The sequence below is a fragment of the Pyrgilauda ruficollis genome, unplaced genomic scaffold, assembly GCF_017590135.1.
Source record: "Pyrgilauda ruficollis isolate IOZ18807 unplaced genomic scaffold, ASM1759013v1 scaffold71, whole genome shotgun sequence".
Lineage (NCBI taxonomy): Eukaryota > Metazoa > Chordata > Aves > Passeriformes > Passeridae > Pyrgilauda > Pyrgilauda ruficollis.
Window position 1 is genome coordinate 938,772 of NW_024528933.1, and position 14,177 is coordinate 952,948.

At 36.4% G+C, this 14,177-nt stretch overlaps 1 protein-coding gene across 3 annotated transcripts in view; it reads right to left on the reverse strand.

The window, feature by feature from the left end:
• The window catches only part of DENND4C (DENN domain containing 4C), a 72,146-nt gene that overhangs the window by 50,399 nt on the left and 7,570 nt on the right, over positions 1–14,177 (reverse strand). Inside the window, exons 1-3 of one of the 3 annotated variants that reach the window (XM_041485520.1) lie at positions 12,655–12,687; positions 12,328–12,393; positions 1,662–1,988 (exon numbers count right to left, since the gene is read on the reverse strand). In XM_041485520.1, the coding sequence (XP_041341454.1) occupies positions 1,662–1,972 (311 nt within the window). In that variant the 5' untranslated portion in view covers positions 1,973–1,988; positions 12,328–12,393; positions 12,655–12,687. Of the gene's footprint in view, positions 1–1,661; positions 1,989–12,327; positions 12,394–12,654; positions 12,784–14,177 lie in introns of those variants that run through there. The other 2 variants (XM_041485521.1, XM_041485519.1) reach the window with 2 other exon arrangements.

Here is a 14,177-nt window from a genome sequence, read left to right on the forward strand (position 1 = left end):
ATTTGTTTAACTACTTTCCCTAAAAAGAACACTGAAAGAAATACATAGACAGACAAAAACATTCATCAAGAATCATTTGAATGCTCCGACTGTGACATAACTCAATTTTAACTCTTAACGTAAGAGTACACATCTCGCCATTTCAAGGGACGTACTCTTCCTGTACATATTGAGTTCACTCAGCATGTCAGACTGGCTGAAAGGTAAAATATTATTTCACACTGGTTCTTTACCAAAGTAACAGAAAACAGCATAAATTAGCCTTCAGACTGGACATGCATTTCTTGCCTGAACTCTGCTTTTATCTGAACACAATGGAATTCACAGAAAAAAAAACCCAAATAAAAAAAGACTGTTCTACCCATCTCTTGCACATAGTTGCAAAGCAGGAGGAACAGCAGGGGGAGAATATGCATCATTGCTCAGAGAGAAAAGACTGCCATAACGTGTTAGGTGTGACATCCTAACTAGATCTGTCTACAACAAAATACAGAATAAATACTATTTGCCTAATGCCATCATCTCAGCCAACTACTTGCCTACTTTGTTTACAAAATCTCCCCAAACACTCAAGCTCCTAAGGTAGTGGGAGACACCAAATACGCATATGCTAGCCAAGCTGCTTCCTTAAAGGCACACGCTGAAGACTGATTTTTCATTACTTCCTTTGAGGAAACATTCCCTGTAGAAATTCTTCCTTCTGTAAGAACTTAATGAAGTACAAAAAATCAGACAAAATGTAACTTCACACTGTAGTGTCTCTTCTTGCAGTGCCAGTCATACACATGGGAAAAGATTAGGTTAAAAATCACCTACTGGAATGCAGGTTAGATGACCAAGATTAACATAAGTTAGAATGTACCAGCTTAATTATGCAACTCAAACTATAATCCTTAGGAGTGAACTGTCTTGCCATGAAGCTGCTTTCATTATTTAGATTACACTATCAGTCTCCCCATGACTGGACACTGTTTGTCAGTAAGCACATAAATTATAAGTCAAAAACAGGGTATGTAGGCTTCAAGCCAAAGCATTTACGTTTATAAATGAAAATAACTAAAAGTATTATAGAATATATATAGATGCATGATTTTTACTCCCTACTATTTATTTAATAACTAAGTAGGGAGAAAAATACACATTCTTTATTTTGCCATAATTGTAACACCACCCCACAACCAGGCTCTATTTTCTTATTACATCCCCAGTAGTTCTACAATGTCCTTATATATTTTTAAGTTATATCTTTCACCATAAGCATTAAAGTGAATTCCAAAGTGATAATTTTTGACTTCTGAAGTCATAATTTTCAGCATGTTAATGTTTCTGGATTTGGACTACATATTTTCTATAAATTAATTCTGTGTTATTCAATCATCTTTCACAAAACTGCAGCAGAGAACTTAATTTCTCATATTTTATCAGCTTCATCTCTCTCTCCCATCTTTTAAATTACAACATTATCATTAATTGTAAAAAGACAAATTCACTAGAAGACTGACACTTTGTTCAATGTATTCAATACAGAAAGACACAGTCAGGAATACAGATTCAAAGAGGACCTTTTAAGAAGTTTTTTCACATCTGTTTTCACCATCATCTATTAAGAGTAAGATTTTATCATTATTGAAGGAGGAACTGAACTGCAATAGAAATCTCACCCGATGTCAGTAAGAGGTGGTTTGTCCCGGCCTCTTTTGTAGCACAAAAAAAGTTCAGGACTCTTTAGACTCCCATAGTTTAAGTTGGCTTGGAGGGCTGTAGGGGTGGCCTCAACACAGGTATATCCCTCTGGGACAGTTTCACCAGCTGATTTAATTATCACAGCAATGTCAGTAATTGGAGCCTTGGGACCAGTTGACTTCGTTTCATGTCGGCTGATTTCCTGGTCCAGGAGGGTTGCGGTGTCTGTATCAGTGAGCCCTGCCACTACGAAATAGTCAGCCACTCGCGGACCTTTGTCTTCTATCATGGTTACGTCAGTACTCCTGGGCAAAAGAAAGAGAGAAATCAAACTCTGCTTTCAATCTCAAACCCTTCTCCCAGCAACTATGAGTGTTTAGAACTTTTGAAAAAAATTTTTGCAAATAGAAAAATACAGAGTTATATACAGAGTTCATGAAAATTCTATGGAAACTGCAAAACGAACTTTGACATTTGCTGTACAAAAAAGATACCGAAAGATACTGCGGGAGATCAGATTTCAGTTCTAACACCACAACTGTAATGTTTTAGCACAAGGAGTTTAAGTGAAATACAGGATAACTCAAAGCTCTTAACACTTCAGCTACACATAAAATTCCTTTGTGTTATCTATTAGACTGTCCAAGCTCTTCACGGGCTATACGTTCATGTAGGCATCCCAGTCTAAGAGCATCCATATTTTTCTGCCATTGCTTGTGAGCAATATGACCACAGAATCACCTTGTCTTTTTTTTTTTTTTGACAGAGACAGAACAATTGCAAGTACAGGCTCACCACTTTATCTTCTGCATAATTCATCCATTTTGTTTTATAACATAGACCTAACAGTCCAGTCTTGAGACACTCAGCTGGCAACTGTAACATCTGGAAGTCATTTACAAAAATCACACATCCAAACCCACATTTCATCAGCTGATCAGAAAGTACACATCACTGCTCAGCTGCACATTCCAGATCTGGAAAGCGCTGTTCTCTAAACACCACTAATGTTCACTGAGCACATAATGTTAAAGCAGTGAAACATAAGTTTCTATTAAGAACAAACCTAGCTGACAGCCTATGCTCAACTACCTCAAGTACAATTTCAAGCACCCAAATCCCATTAAATCTTTTATTTTCACAAGATGAGTAAGACATATTTAAACAGTAGCAATCAAGCAATGAGCCTGAATACCGTTGTACCTCTTCAGGAAGCTAAGTATGACATTCTTCTGGATCTCTTTGTTTCCATCACCAGATTTCCAGGAATCCCACATAAAAAGCTAATGAGTAACGGAAGTCTGGTTCCCGTCTCTGAAAACGGGACTGCCATAGCTGCCAAGGTCCTACCTACCAAGAAGCAGTGGTTTGTGGGTATTACCACCAAAATAATTAGTGCACCAACACTGAGAAGTTTCTTGTATTCAGAATGCCCAAGTCTAACTGCAGAAACTGCAGAAACACTTGCCTCTGCTGAAAGAAAGGTGGTTTGATGAAGGCAATGTAACATTGTTCCATGCAACCTGATTTATTCTCCTGTTCTTATCCTGCTCTTTCTTACTAACATTATATTCAAAAGGTATTTTCGATCTTCACAGCACACAAGTCTTCTAAGACTTTTGATAATAAGTGTACTAAATACTCATCTGAGGCAAAAATCAGTAATCCATCCTGCATATTTACTAAGAAATTTTAGCGTAAGATTATGCAACTTGTGCCCAATGCTATATTGTAAGCTACTGTAGCATGAGATGAAAGCAGGGAGGGGAAGGGAAATAACTTCATGTAAATTTGTTGTACCTCTATATTCTGACTACAGTTTTTATTTTATTACACTGAAATAACAATTTTTCAAATCCCTTCACACCTGAAAGGAAATGTACCTGCACCTTTTAAAATATTTTTCCATAATACTTTTCATACTGCCGCTACAATGTTCTCTAAACACTTTGCCTAACAGCTTTGTAGGGCAATCCATACAGAGACAGAGAAGACTGGCTCCCAAGCAAAGGAGAAGGCCAAGGGACAGTCATTTACATGACTGGATTTATGCCTAAAACATGTGGATGCCATATCAACAGGAATAATAAAAGGTTTATGCGTCAGGTCATCATTTCCTTGTTCTTCAAGTGCCTACATCTCCTGAAGAACAAAGAAATTACCCCAGAGCCACAGCTACCTGTGAAGCTCCTATCACCTTTAGGTACAAATTTGCCTGAGTTTACTTTTACTGTCATAAAAAGCAAGAAACCAGCAATAAAGTGCCTTACAGCTAAGCAAGTCAGAAGAAATGCAGGGGGAGTGGCTTGAACTTCATCTCTATAAACTGGTCTTCAGTTAAAAGGTCCCTTCTCTCACTGCCACCGCTTGTTTCCACCCTCGCTTCTGTCCAGAACTATAGTTTGTGTGGCCATATCATGAACTGGAACAAGAAATTGCTCTGACTGAATGCTAACCTGGGAGAGACTTAGTGTTCAACTAGAGCAGCTCTTCAGCAATTGCCTGTGTCAGCAAAAAAGCAGTAGCAGTATGACCCTTTCAGCAGCAGCACTGACTTGCACTGGATTAATCATAAAACTGTGAAGTCTAAGATGTTTCAGTTTGCCTCTCAGATGCTTGGAATTGTTTGCTGAATCATAAAAATAAAGAAAGAAATAAAGAAATAAACCATCCACTCCCTGCTCCTCTTAAAATAAAGTCCTGAGCTAGAATACCTTGCAATCTGTAAAATACCATTTGAATTGAAATCTAATTACTGGAAAAAGCTGATAAAAACAGCAACAGTTGGTATCCTCCTGGATTTTTTTTGCGTTTTTTTACCCAAAACCTTTTTTAAATGTTCCAGCCTTTTATTAACTGGGTCATGTTCACACAGCTCAGTATCATGCTCTCTCAATGCAGCATTAAAATGATTGCCTACACTCACTTTTAGCACACAGAGCAGGAAAAAACCCAAACAGTAACAATAACAGCATACATCAAAAACCTCACAAGAGTTTATATTTTTAATCACAGCTCAAGTTCCTGGAATTGCACTGTTATCCTCAAATATGCTTTAAACGGAAAACTTTCTTGGGAAAACACATGGAGGACAATTTAAAAGCACCTGAAAAAGTAAATACAAAGATTCAGAAAGTTAGAATGCAAATTAAGAGAATCCACCGCTAAATTTTCATCAGTGGGGATCAATAAAACTGTAGAAATTAGCTGCTAAGGAGCATACACTTGTATCTCCTTGTGTACATTACCCTTTTCTCTTAGCCATGGCTATGTTTTACCTCATAGAATCTCCGTGTAATATGTGGCAGGCAAAAGTCAGAGTCACCAGACAATTCAGCTGAGATACTTGGCACAAAAGTTTTTATGTCAGCACATTTAGTGAGTTTTTCCAAATGTTCTGAGTCTCTCAAAACAGTTCCTTTTCCACAAGGATAAGTAAGGTTTCAAATAAGCACTACAAGTCAGCTCTTCAGGAATCTGTTCTCCAGTTTCAAAAAAGACTTAAAGAAACAGGTTCACTCAAAAGAGGCCTGAAAGTAATAGCTCTTAATTAAGTGATAGTGATCTTCACTAATGCAACAGTTTTAGAAACATAAATAGACAAAGAATTAGCAGACAGCCACCAATACAAATAGAAACAGCAGAATTCACCAAGTCCAAGAATACTCTGCCTTCTGAACTGCAGGAAGAAAACCCATAGGACTTATGGGGAACAAAATGAATCCACTATTATTTTCCATTATTTTTGTGATGATCACATAAGAACAAGTATGAACACTGCTCCTCTTAATACACAGGGGAACAAATATTCTTCTAAGAGCCCATCTATTCTAAGTTTTATCAAAGCAACTTTTCCCAAGAAGAACTTCAAAAGCTACTGTCCTCCCTCCATTTTCTATGAGCACAGCTCATAGAAAGCATGAGTACATCACAAGACTGAGAGAAAACCTCAACACTTAGAAAATATTTCTATTGTAACACACAATAGTGTGCTTCCTTGCAGTTAAAAACTTAAATACAAAAACAATTCTAAAATTAAAAACTGCTACCTTCAGGTTGCACAATGACAATGCAGGATGTCTTGGAAAAAAAGTAAACATGCAAGTCCCATTAAACATCTTGTTTTGAAGTCTACAAAGACACCTTATTTTAAGCTAAATAAACTGAAAACAAAAATTGGGAATTCCATTTTAAGAACCTGAGCAGTAGTGTTCGAGGAATTTCAAACCCCAATGTCCATATGGACCCACACAGGTTATGAAAAAAACTATTTAAGTGAAGTTTGCTTTCCAATTCATTCATAATCCACAATAGGAAGGCTTGCTGAGAGCAGTTTAGGAACAAAATTATTTTTTAAATAAAGGAAGGGAAAAAAAAGAAAAATGTATTCAGAATAAAAGATGCACTTTTAACCCACTACGCCCCCTCCATGTTCCTCTAAAAGGAATTCCCATGGGCAGTAATTAGTTTTGTAGATGGAAAACAAAACCAGCCAGCATAGACCACACTTTAAGGCACTTAGTACATCTAGCTTAAGACAAGATTTGTTTAGCAAAAATATGCAGCACTGAAGAAAATAACATATTTTCAGTGCTAAATGCCAGAAACATGACAAAGTGTGCTCCCACAGTTCACTTAAGGTTGGCTGCTTTAAGAACATAATAGTCTTTCTCACAATCAAAATGCAATTTTATAATTCTTCATAAAGTTCTAGCAAAAATGTAGTTAAGTTGCTGTTATCTTTACAAAGGTCACGGAACTTTCTTAAGGAGAGGTTTCATAGGGAAATTGCTTTGGTGAAAAGGATTCAATTTTTATAAAAATAATTTTTATTATTTTTTCAAAAAAATTACTACATTAGAACTTGCTTCAGTTCTTTACTAGTCTCTAAAGCTTCAGTTAAATTCTAAAAAGGTATTTAGTGTCAAATTATCCTCTAAAATTAGGCTAGAAAGTCAGCATAAGTCTACAGAAAATGGTACAGTTTTTGACAAGTGTCCTAGAGAAAAGGAAGCATAAGCTTTGCGAAACTGCATACAGAAGCAACCAAGGGAAAGGGTTTGTTACAAACACCAATCTGATAATTTCCATACAAATAATAACACCTTCAAATAACAAGAAGGCGGCATTCTTGGAAAACTCTATGTATATATCCACTCCAGAATAAGACCTGGATTCAGAAATAGGTGGTTTTAAGGCCTATATGCAGGCAAATCATTGAGTATTGCTTATTCCTTTCAGCTCCTGGAAAGAAGTGTTGCAAATGCTGTTATCTCAATGCACAAAACCAACAAAATAAACTTACATCTAAAGTGTGTGTGGATATCAAGGGGTATTTTTTCAGTTCACTTCTAACTGGAGTGCTAACCTTATGTGTTCTCAAGAAAACCAGCACAGGGCTCAGGAGGCCATCTAGCATAGCTTTACTCAGAAAAATCAAGTTGGTCTTTAAGTCTTGTATTTCCACTTCAGTTAAGCACTCTACTACCTGAAAAGGTAGTAACGTCTGTAAGTGATTAATGGCTAATACATGGCATTGCAATTTATTAAACTCGCATCTTCTTTCACATACTGACCTCACCCACAAACTACTATGCGTGTGGAAACTACTACTTACAAACTACTTGCTATGTGGAAGCCTGTAACATGCATACACAGATGACTGAAGAAGTTAGAAAGATGAGTTCTTTCCTTCATAACTAGAAATATTTTTGTAACCCGACTGCACAGGAAATGAGTTTTATTCCAGACCAAAGAATAACTTCAGCACTTTTTATTCACTGGGGTTGAAACATCTATTTTGTCAAAAGCCTCTACAGCTAGAATTTCAAGCAAGGCAGATGTTAAAATTAACTCAGGACTTCTGTACAATTCTTTAACTTAGCAAGAGAATTATACTTGGCTATTGGCAGTAAAGAAGTTTAAAAAATGCACACGCACTCTGCTCTGACATTTACTTTTAAAATGAACTGACCTAAATTCACTGAAAACACTGAATTTACTACACTAATTTAAGACAGAATGACATTACTGGATAGATAGAAGACAGTGCATTAGGAGGTCATCTGCAAGACTTGGAAAACGTGTTGGCTACCATCTGAGTAAGAGAAGCATTACTGTGTTTCTCAAACACTGCCCTAGGCAAAACTTTGTAGACAAAACAATGACTACCACAGGCATCTCACTCCTCAACACAGAAATACAGCTATGTGACCAAGTCTTCTCTATTATTTCCAATTAATTAATCAGAAGAGAAGAAGGGTACACAGATTCTGAAAATACAGAAACTTTCCCTGGAGTGCTAAAGAAGAGAGATATATCATTCTTTATTCACACAGACCATTGTTTATCTTGTATTGAGATTAAATAGCACTATTTGTGAAGGAATGGGAAGAACAATGTGTTTTCCCTTTGTATAAAAGAATATTGATTGATGCCAGCTAAATCTTTATTTTATAACAAAACAACCAGTGCAGAATTTATTTTATTCAGTGAATTTGGAAGTGTGCCGTAAAACACATAAAAAAAATTTTACAGTATGCACATACACTTCAGACAGGCACATTAACAAGAAAGAGGTACTTCTTGAGACAAACAGTATCAGCTTTCTGTTCAAGCTGAAAAGAGAAAAAAAATTTAAACAAAATTTGTAATTGCCTTTAAATACATGTTTGAAGAAGTTAAATCACACTCATACCCAGCAAAGAGATACAGCTGAGATGCATTAAGCCTTCAGCTTGTCACTCTTTTCTTCTGCACACATTTGAAATACCAGAATCATAAAATTATTTGGGCTGGGAGCAGAGTGACCTGATACATCATCTAGCTCCAACCTCCCTTGCCATGAGCAGGAGCACCTTCCATTAGACCAGGCTGCTCACAGCCCCATCCAACGTGCCCTTGAATACCTCCAGGGATGTAGCATCCACAGTTCTGGATACCCTGATTCTGGGCAAGCTGCACCTCACCAGCCTCATTGTGTCCTATGTCCTACGTCTAAACTCCTCTTCTTTAAGTTTAAAACTGCTGCCCCTTATTCAATGACCTACAGGCCTTCTTAATAAAAAGCTCCATGCAGAATTTTGCAACAGTGGTAAAGACAACAGCATGACAAAGCTGGCGGCAAGAAACAGATGATGACAGATGATCAAAGAAGACCAATTTTTGTAGAAGCAGGTGATCCTAAATCAGAACAATAAAGTTTAATCACATGGGGCAAGAGAAAGCAGAACCTGAAGGCCTGAACACAGCAAGTTTGATCAGCAGTGAGGATCTAGACACTAAATTAAAGTTTTGTCTCTAGGACTGCTCACAACAACCAAATCTAAACACAAATGCTAAAGGGCTGTATTACTGGATATAGCAGTTAGCTTTAATAATATGAATTCAGTTTTTTAAAATCTTAAAATTTTAAAATCCTAAATTTTAACTCAATCCTAAGTCATCCTGTAGGAATGCTATTTCACCTTAGTGAAATTCCTATTACACATCAGTGAAATACATCAACAATAGTGCTTTCTTCAGCTTTTTTTTTTTTTTTCTTTCCTAGCCATATTCCACAGCAACAGGCAGAACACAGTGAGGTGATTCTCAATGCTAACTACATTCAATAAATCTGCATGGTTGTTCTTATTCTAGTTGCCTCAATTTTTGTCTCTGTTTAACTAGATTTCAAGACCAGGAAGTTGATAGTTGACTCCGATAGTTTTTCACTCCGATGGTTTTTCACTCCGAAAAGCAGTAAGGAATGCAACTATGGACTATACCTGGCAATCAAAACTTTATATACTGTTTTATTTGGTGGGGTTTTTTTCTAGACACGAAATCCAGTTATGATTCTAACACACTCATGTATCCACACAGGCTTAAATGTACACAGCAAGTGCAAACAGCCCCCACTATTACCATTTAACAGCCAGAGAGTACTGCAGCTGGCAGTCCAGTTGCTCATCTGTTCCAGCATACCTTTCAGTGCTGCTGCTCACATCACTGTGCTTGTCCATATCACACTCACTTCTAAGCAAACCCATTTCTACTCAGATAAGTGTGCAATTCCAGCTCATGCATGTCATTTTCACCGCAGAAATCACACCTTGCATGCATATTACAGACAACTTAATATTACTTAATATTATAAACTAGACTATCCCACAACATTAAGTGAGTTCAGGAGGAATTATTGAGCAAGGAAGTTATCAAACACTTAAAATGGCAATTGCAGCACACAGGGAAGTCACAGGGACATATCTATAGGTAAATTCTCTGAAGCATGTTTTACAATGTGTAAGAACATAAAATGCATCCATATATACACACATAAACATATGCACACCTTAACAAAAGACAAGGTAAGGCAAGATTACTTCCAGCATACCATTAGGACTGAACAGGATTAAAACAGAAAAAAAAGTAGTTCACAAATTATTAGCCAGTCAGTCAATAGCAAGAGAAAAAAATTACTATAAATTTTTTAAAGACCTTGTTTTTTGGATTGCATTATCAGATTATTATGAAAATTATTTAAAAAAGTAACAGCTACAGTCACTTGGCTAAATTACTTCAGGATTAGAAAAACCAGAATTGCAAAAATAACTTCAGAGATGAACTGCCCACCTTCTGCCTATCTTAACAGAACCAGCTATGGAACAGGAATGGCTGGATGTCACCTGCATTTTGAACACACAAATATGCAAATACAGGACCTTTCCTTCCTAGCAGTTCTCAAGTAAACACTGGAGAATATAGTAGTTGCACAACTAAAAAATATTACAACCTACATGGTGATTATCTTACAGAGGCCTCTAACACTGGAAAAATAAACTTAAGGACAAGGTGAAAGATAAAAGACTTGCCTATTACATTTTAATGAAGCATTCCTACAGGATGATTTAGGATTGAATTAATTGAACTTCATCCAGAAAATAACCTGTATCCAGGTCTGGTACTGAAAATAATCTAGACTGGCTTTTTGCATCAGATAGCTAAATTGTTGCATATTTGAACATATGCAAAGAAAAAAAACGTTGACTTTGCAGCTGCTGTTTGTGTACCAGATTGCTTTCTGACTGTATATGAACACAAAAACCAGGCATAAAAAGCATGTAACCAGGCTTCATGGTAAAGTTTTCCAAAGCACTCCAAACTGATCAGGCGACTACAGTAGGAAGTATCACAGCAAATCACCTCAGGTAAGCAACTCCCATGGAAGCAAAGCCACTAAGCCTGAAAAAAATCTGATGATACAGCAGTTTTTTTCCCTCTACTCGTACAGAAAACAGTTCTCAGAACAGCTGAGTTCTGCAGACTGTGCATGTTTGAGAACCAAATAATTTCTGCATTAAGCTTTTGGTACGTCAAACATATTTAATACAGTTAATACTGAAAAAATCTGTATGATATAAATTGATTAAATAAACAAATCTTAACATCAAATTGCCATGGTTAGAACCCAAACACCAAAGCCTAGAACACCATAGGTGAGAAATGCAAAGATGTTTTTCACACTTCATCTGTTACTCCTACAATGACCAAAGAAAACAATTGTTTTTAAAAACTTGGACAGGTATTTGGTGTCCCTTTTTTGCAACTTGTTACTAACATTTTCATGAGAGCCACTAAAAAGTACACGATTCATATAATGGGAAACAGGTGTCTGTGTTCTTCCAGTATAGACTTCCTTTCCAAATTGCTTGGAGATGATGCAAAAGTGTACATCACAGGTAGAGGAGGTGGAGATGAAATAAACTGACTCTGCAAATTCAGTATTGTAAGAAGTGCTAATGACATAGCAATAAATATCTAGTTTTCTCAATCATATACATTTTGCCACTTTTGCATCAATTTTGTTACTGAGAAGTCCCACAGCTTTTCAGACATGTTTTACAAAAGGTGGAGAGCACTTTGGCCCTAAAATATATTATTGTTCCCCATTACCTTGAAATTTCTTTGCATTTCTTTTCTTGTCCTGTGTACAAAGATGATCAAAGAGGAAACTAGCCATAATTTTTCAGGTTTATGTTTAATAAATCAAAATCAGATAGAAAAGCAATCTACTAACAATTTAAGATTCTGTCTTAAGAAGTGGAACTGTGCTTTTAATCTGATTTTTTTCTGACTGCCAGCAAAACCAGTTAGCACTCCTACAAAATAGTGGGGCAATGACGTGATTATATAAATGCCTGTATCAAACACAATAAAGCTTTCAGAAGCAAAGTTTTGTGACAGCAAGATGAATAGCTACTCATGAATTAAAACTGACTAAAAATATCATTAAGTTAATGGACACTGTAATCCAGGACATGCAGAGGTCTGAAAATTTTCACCTCAGAAAAATTTCTAAGTTGAGAAAATAAAACCCCAAACCAAAAAACAAAGCAAACAAAAGAACCACCCCAAAAACCCCACTACCACAAAAAACAAACAAACAAACAACAAAAAAGGCTACAAGAAAACAAATTTAAACAAAAAAAAATCCCCTAAATCTAAGAAATACCCAACCTACTCCAGACCATCCAGGCTACTGCTATCTTATTAATATTCAACAGTTTAATTTTTCCTATTGAACAATAATTTCAAGTTGTCCAATGGTATAAAAACTGGAGCACTTATAGATATGTGAGGTCAAAACTCAAATTCTGAACTGACCTTCACAGTCTTGAGAAGAAGCTGGAACCAATGAAGGCAAGTTTGATACCAGCAAACTAAGTTCTACTGCCAAGAACAGAAAACAGAAATGGAAAAGATATGAGACAGAAAGAATGATAATCAGCAAGCAGTCCAGCTATACTAATTTAATAAACCAGTTTAATCTTGTTTCATCAGTGTTATACCCAAAGTGTCCTTTCACATAACAGAAGATGGCAACTACTCCAAAGACTGCAAAGAAAATAGCTCAAAAGAGAAAATTTAACAACAATAACAACAACAACATAGTTCTCAGAGCAAGAAAAGTACTTTATAAAATGCACTTACTGCCCCAGCGGAAAGCTTTAAAGGTTAGCCATGCTCAGTATTATGTAATGAGTGAAACATCTGCTGCCCTGGAAACATTCTTTGTTAGAGAACTCTTTCTGTAATTGGAAACTCCTTTGGAAAAAAGCCAAATATAGTAGCCTGAAACAAAAACAAAACAGCAAAGAAAAAAGTCAAGAGACAAAAAGTGCAGTGGCTAAACTTCTTCTTGGAGCCCAAATCTCCAAGACTGCTTTTTGTAGTTATTTTGGTGCCTTTTTTCGGTTGGGATGACTGGGGACTAGGATTTGGTTTTCAGAGGACAAAGGAGAGAAGAAAGAACGCTTCAAATTCACTTAAGAGGTTACTCCAAGTAAGCTGTAAGAATCAGAGATATTCTCTTTCTTATTGCTCTCTCTCCTAAGCATTGAAGTATTAACATGGAAATTACTTTGCCAGAATCTCCACAGAGATTTGCCAGATCATAGAATCATGGTTTGACTAGAATTCTGCTAGCCATCTACAATACAATCAGCCATATGTGACTTAAAATCATCATCTAAGGGCTCCACAAAACCAGAGTAAAAAACCCTCTCACTGGTTTTGAAGAACACAACTTTCCTCATTTTTATATTTCGGTAAAAAAAACCACACCACTGCAGGAAGGCATCTTTCTTTTCTGTGGGTCTCTTCATTGACAGCTTCACCACACCAAACACAGGCTACATCAACGAAACATTCAGAGCCCTGCAGCCTATCCCCAACCCACTGAGCTCTTCTTGTTTCGATCAAGAGGTATGATTCCCATTTCTGGTTGGCCTATGTTAACCAGCCTCAAACCACTTGGCTTCAGCATTTTCATTCTTCCTCAGCTGCTTTTCAAGCTTGGTGGGAGCTTATTAACACATCAGAAGTCTGTCTTTTAATCCCCTTGCCAACTCCTCATTAAGAAACTCTAATTTGCCAAGATGTCTTAAAATTAAGTCCAAAGCATACATTTGACAGCAGTTAGAATATTCTTTTGAATATGCTTTTGGTCTTAAGCTGCAGCAGTATACTAATTATACAGACATATGTGTCAATAAATATTTTCCTCAAACATGAAGAAAAGCTATCAAGGGTAGCAAGCTTGTGATTCTCTGTCATGAAGTCCTAACACATACCAGACATGATAAATGTGAAGTCTGACATTACACCTATTTTGAGCCTTCTTTTAATATCACCATATGATACTCAAAATACCAATACTGTATTACTCAACACACTGCAGAATTCTCAGACAAAACAGTTACAGGGAACTTGATTTTCTAGGATAAACTGCAGAAATTTTAGGCAGTAGAAGTCAAATCATTGTCAAGAGCATGCCATTAATTGCTGTAATAATTTAACACATGCCTTTGTCTTTATACTTAAAATATTCTTCACACTTGTTTTTATGTTTTTGTGGGTTTTTTTAACTTTTTGGCATACAATATATTTCTGGATTTAGTAACTGATTTAGTAATATGTTTAAAATAAAAACCCCTGTTTTCCTAAAGTGGGCT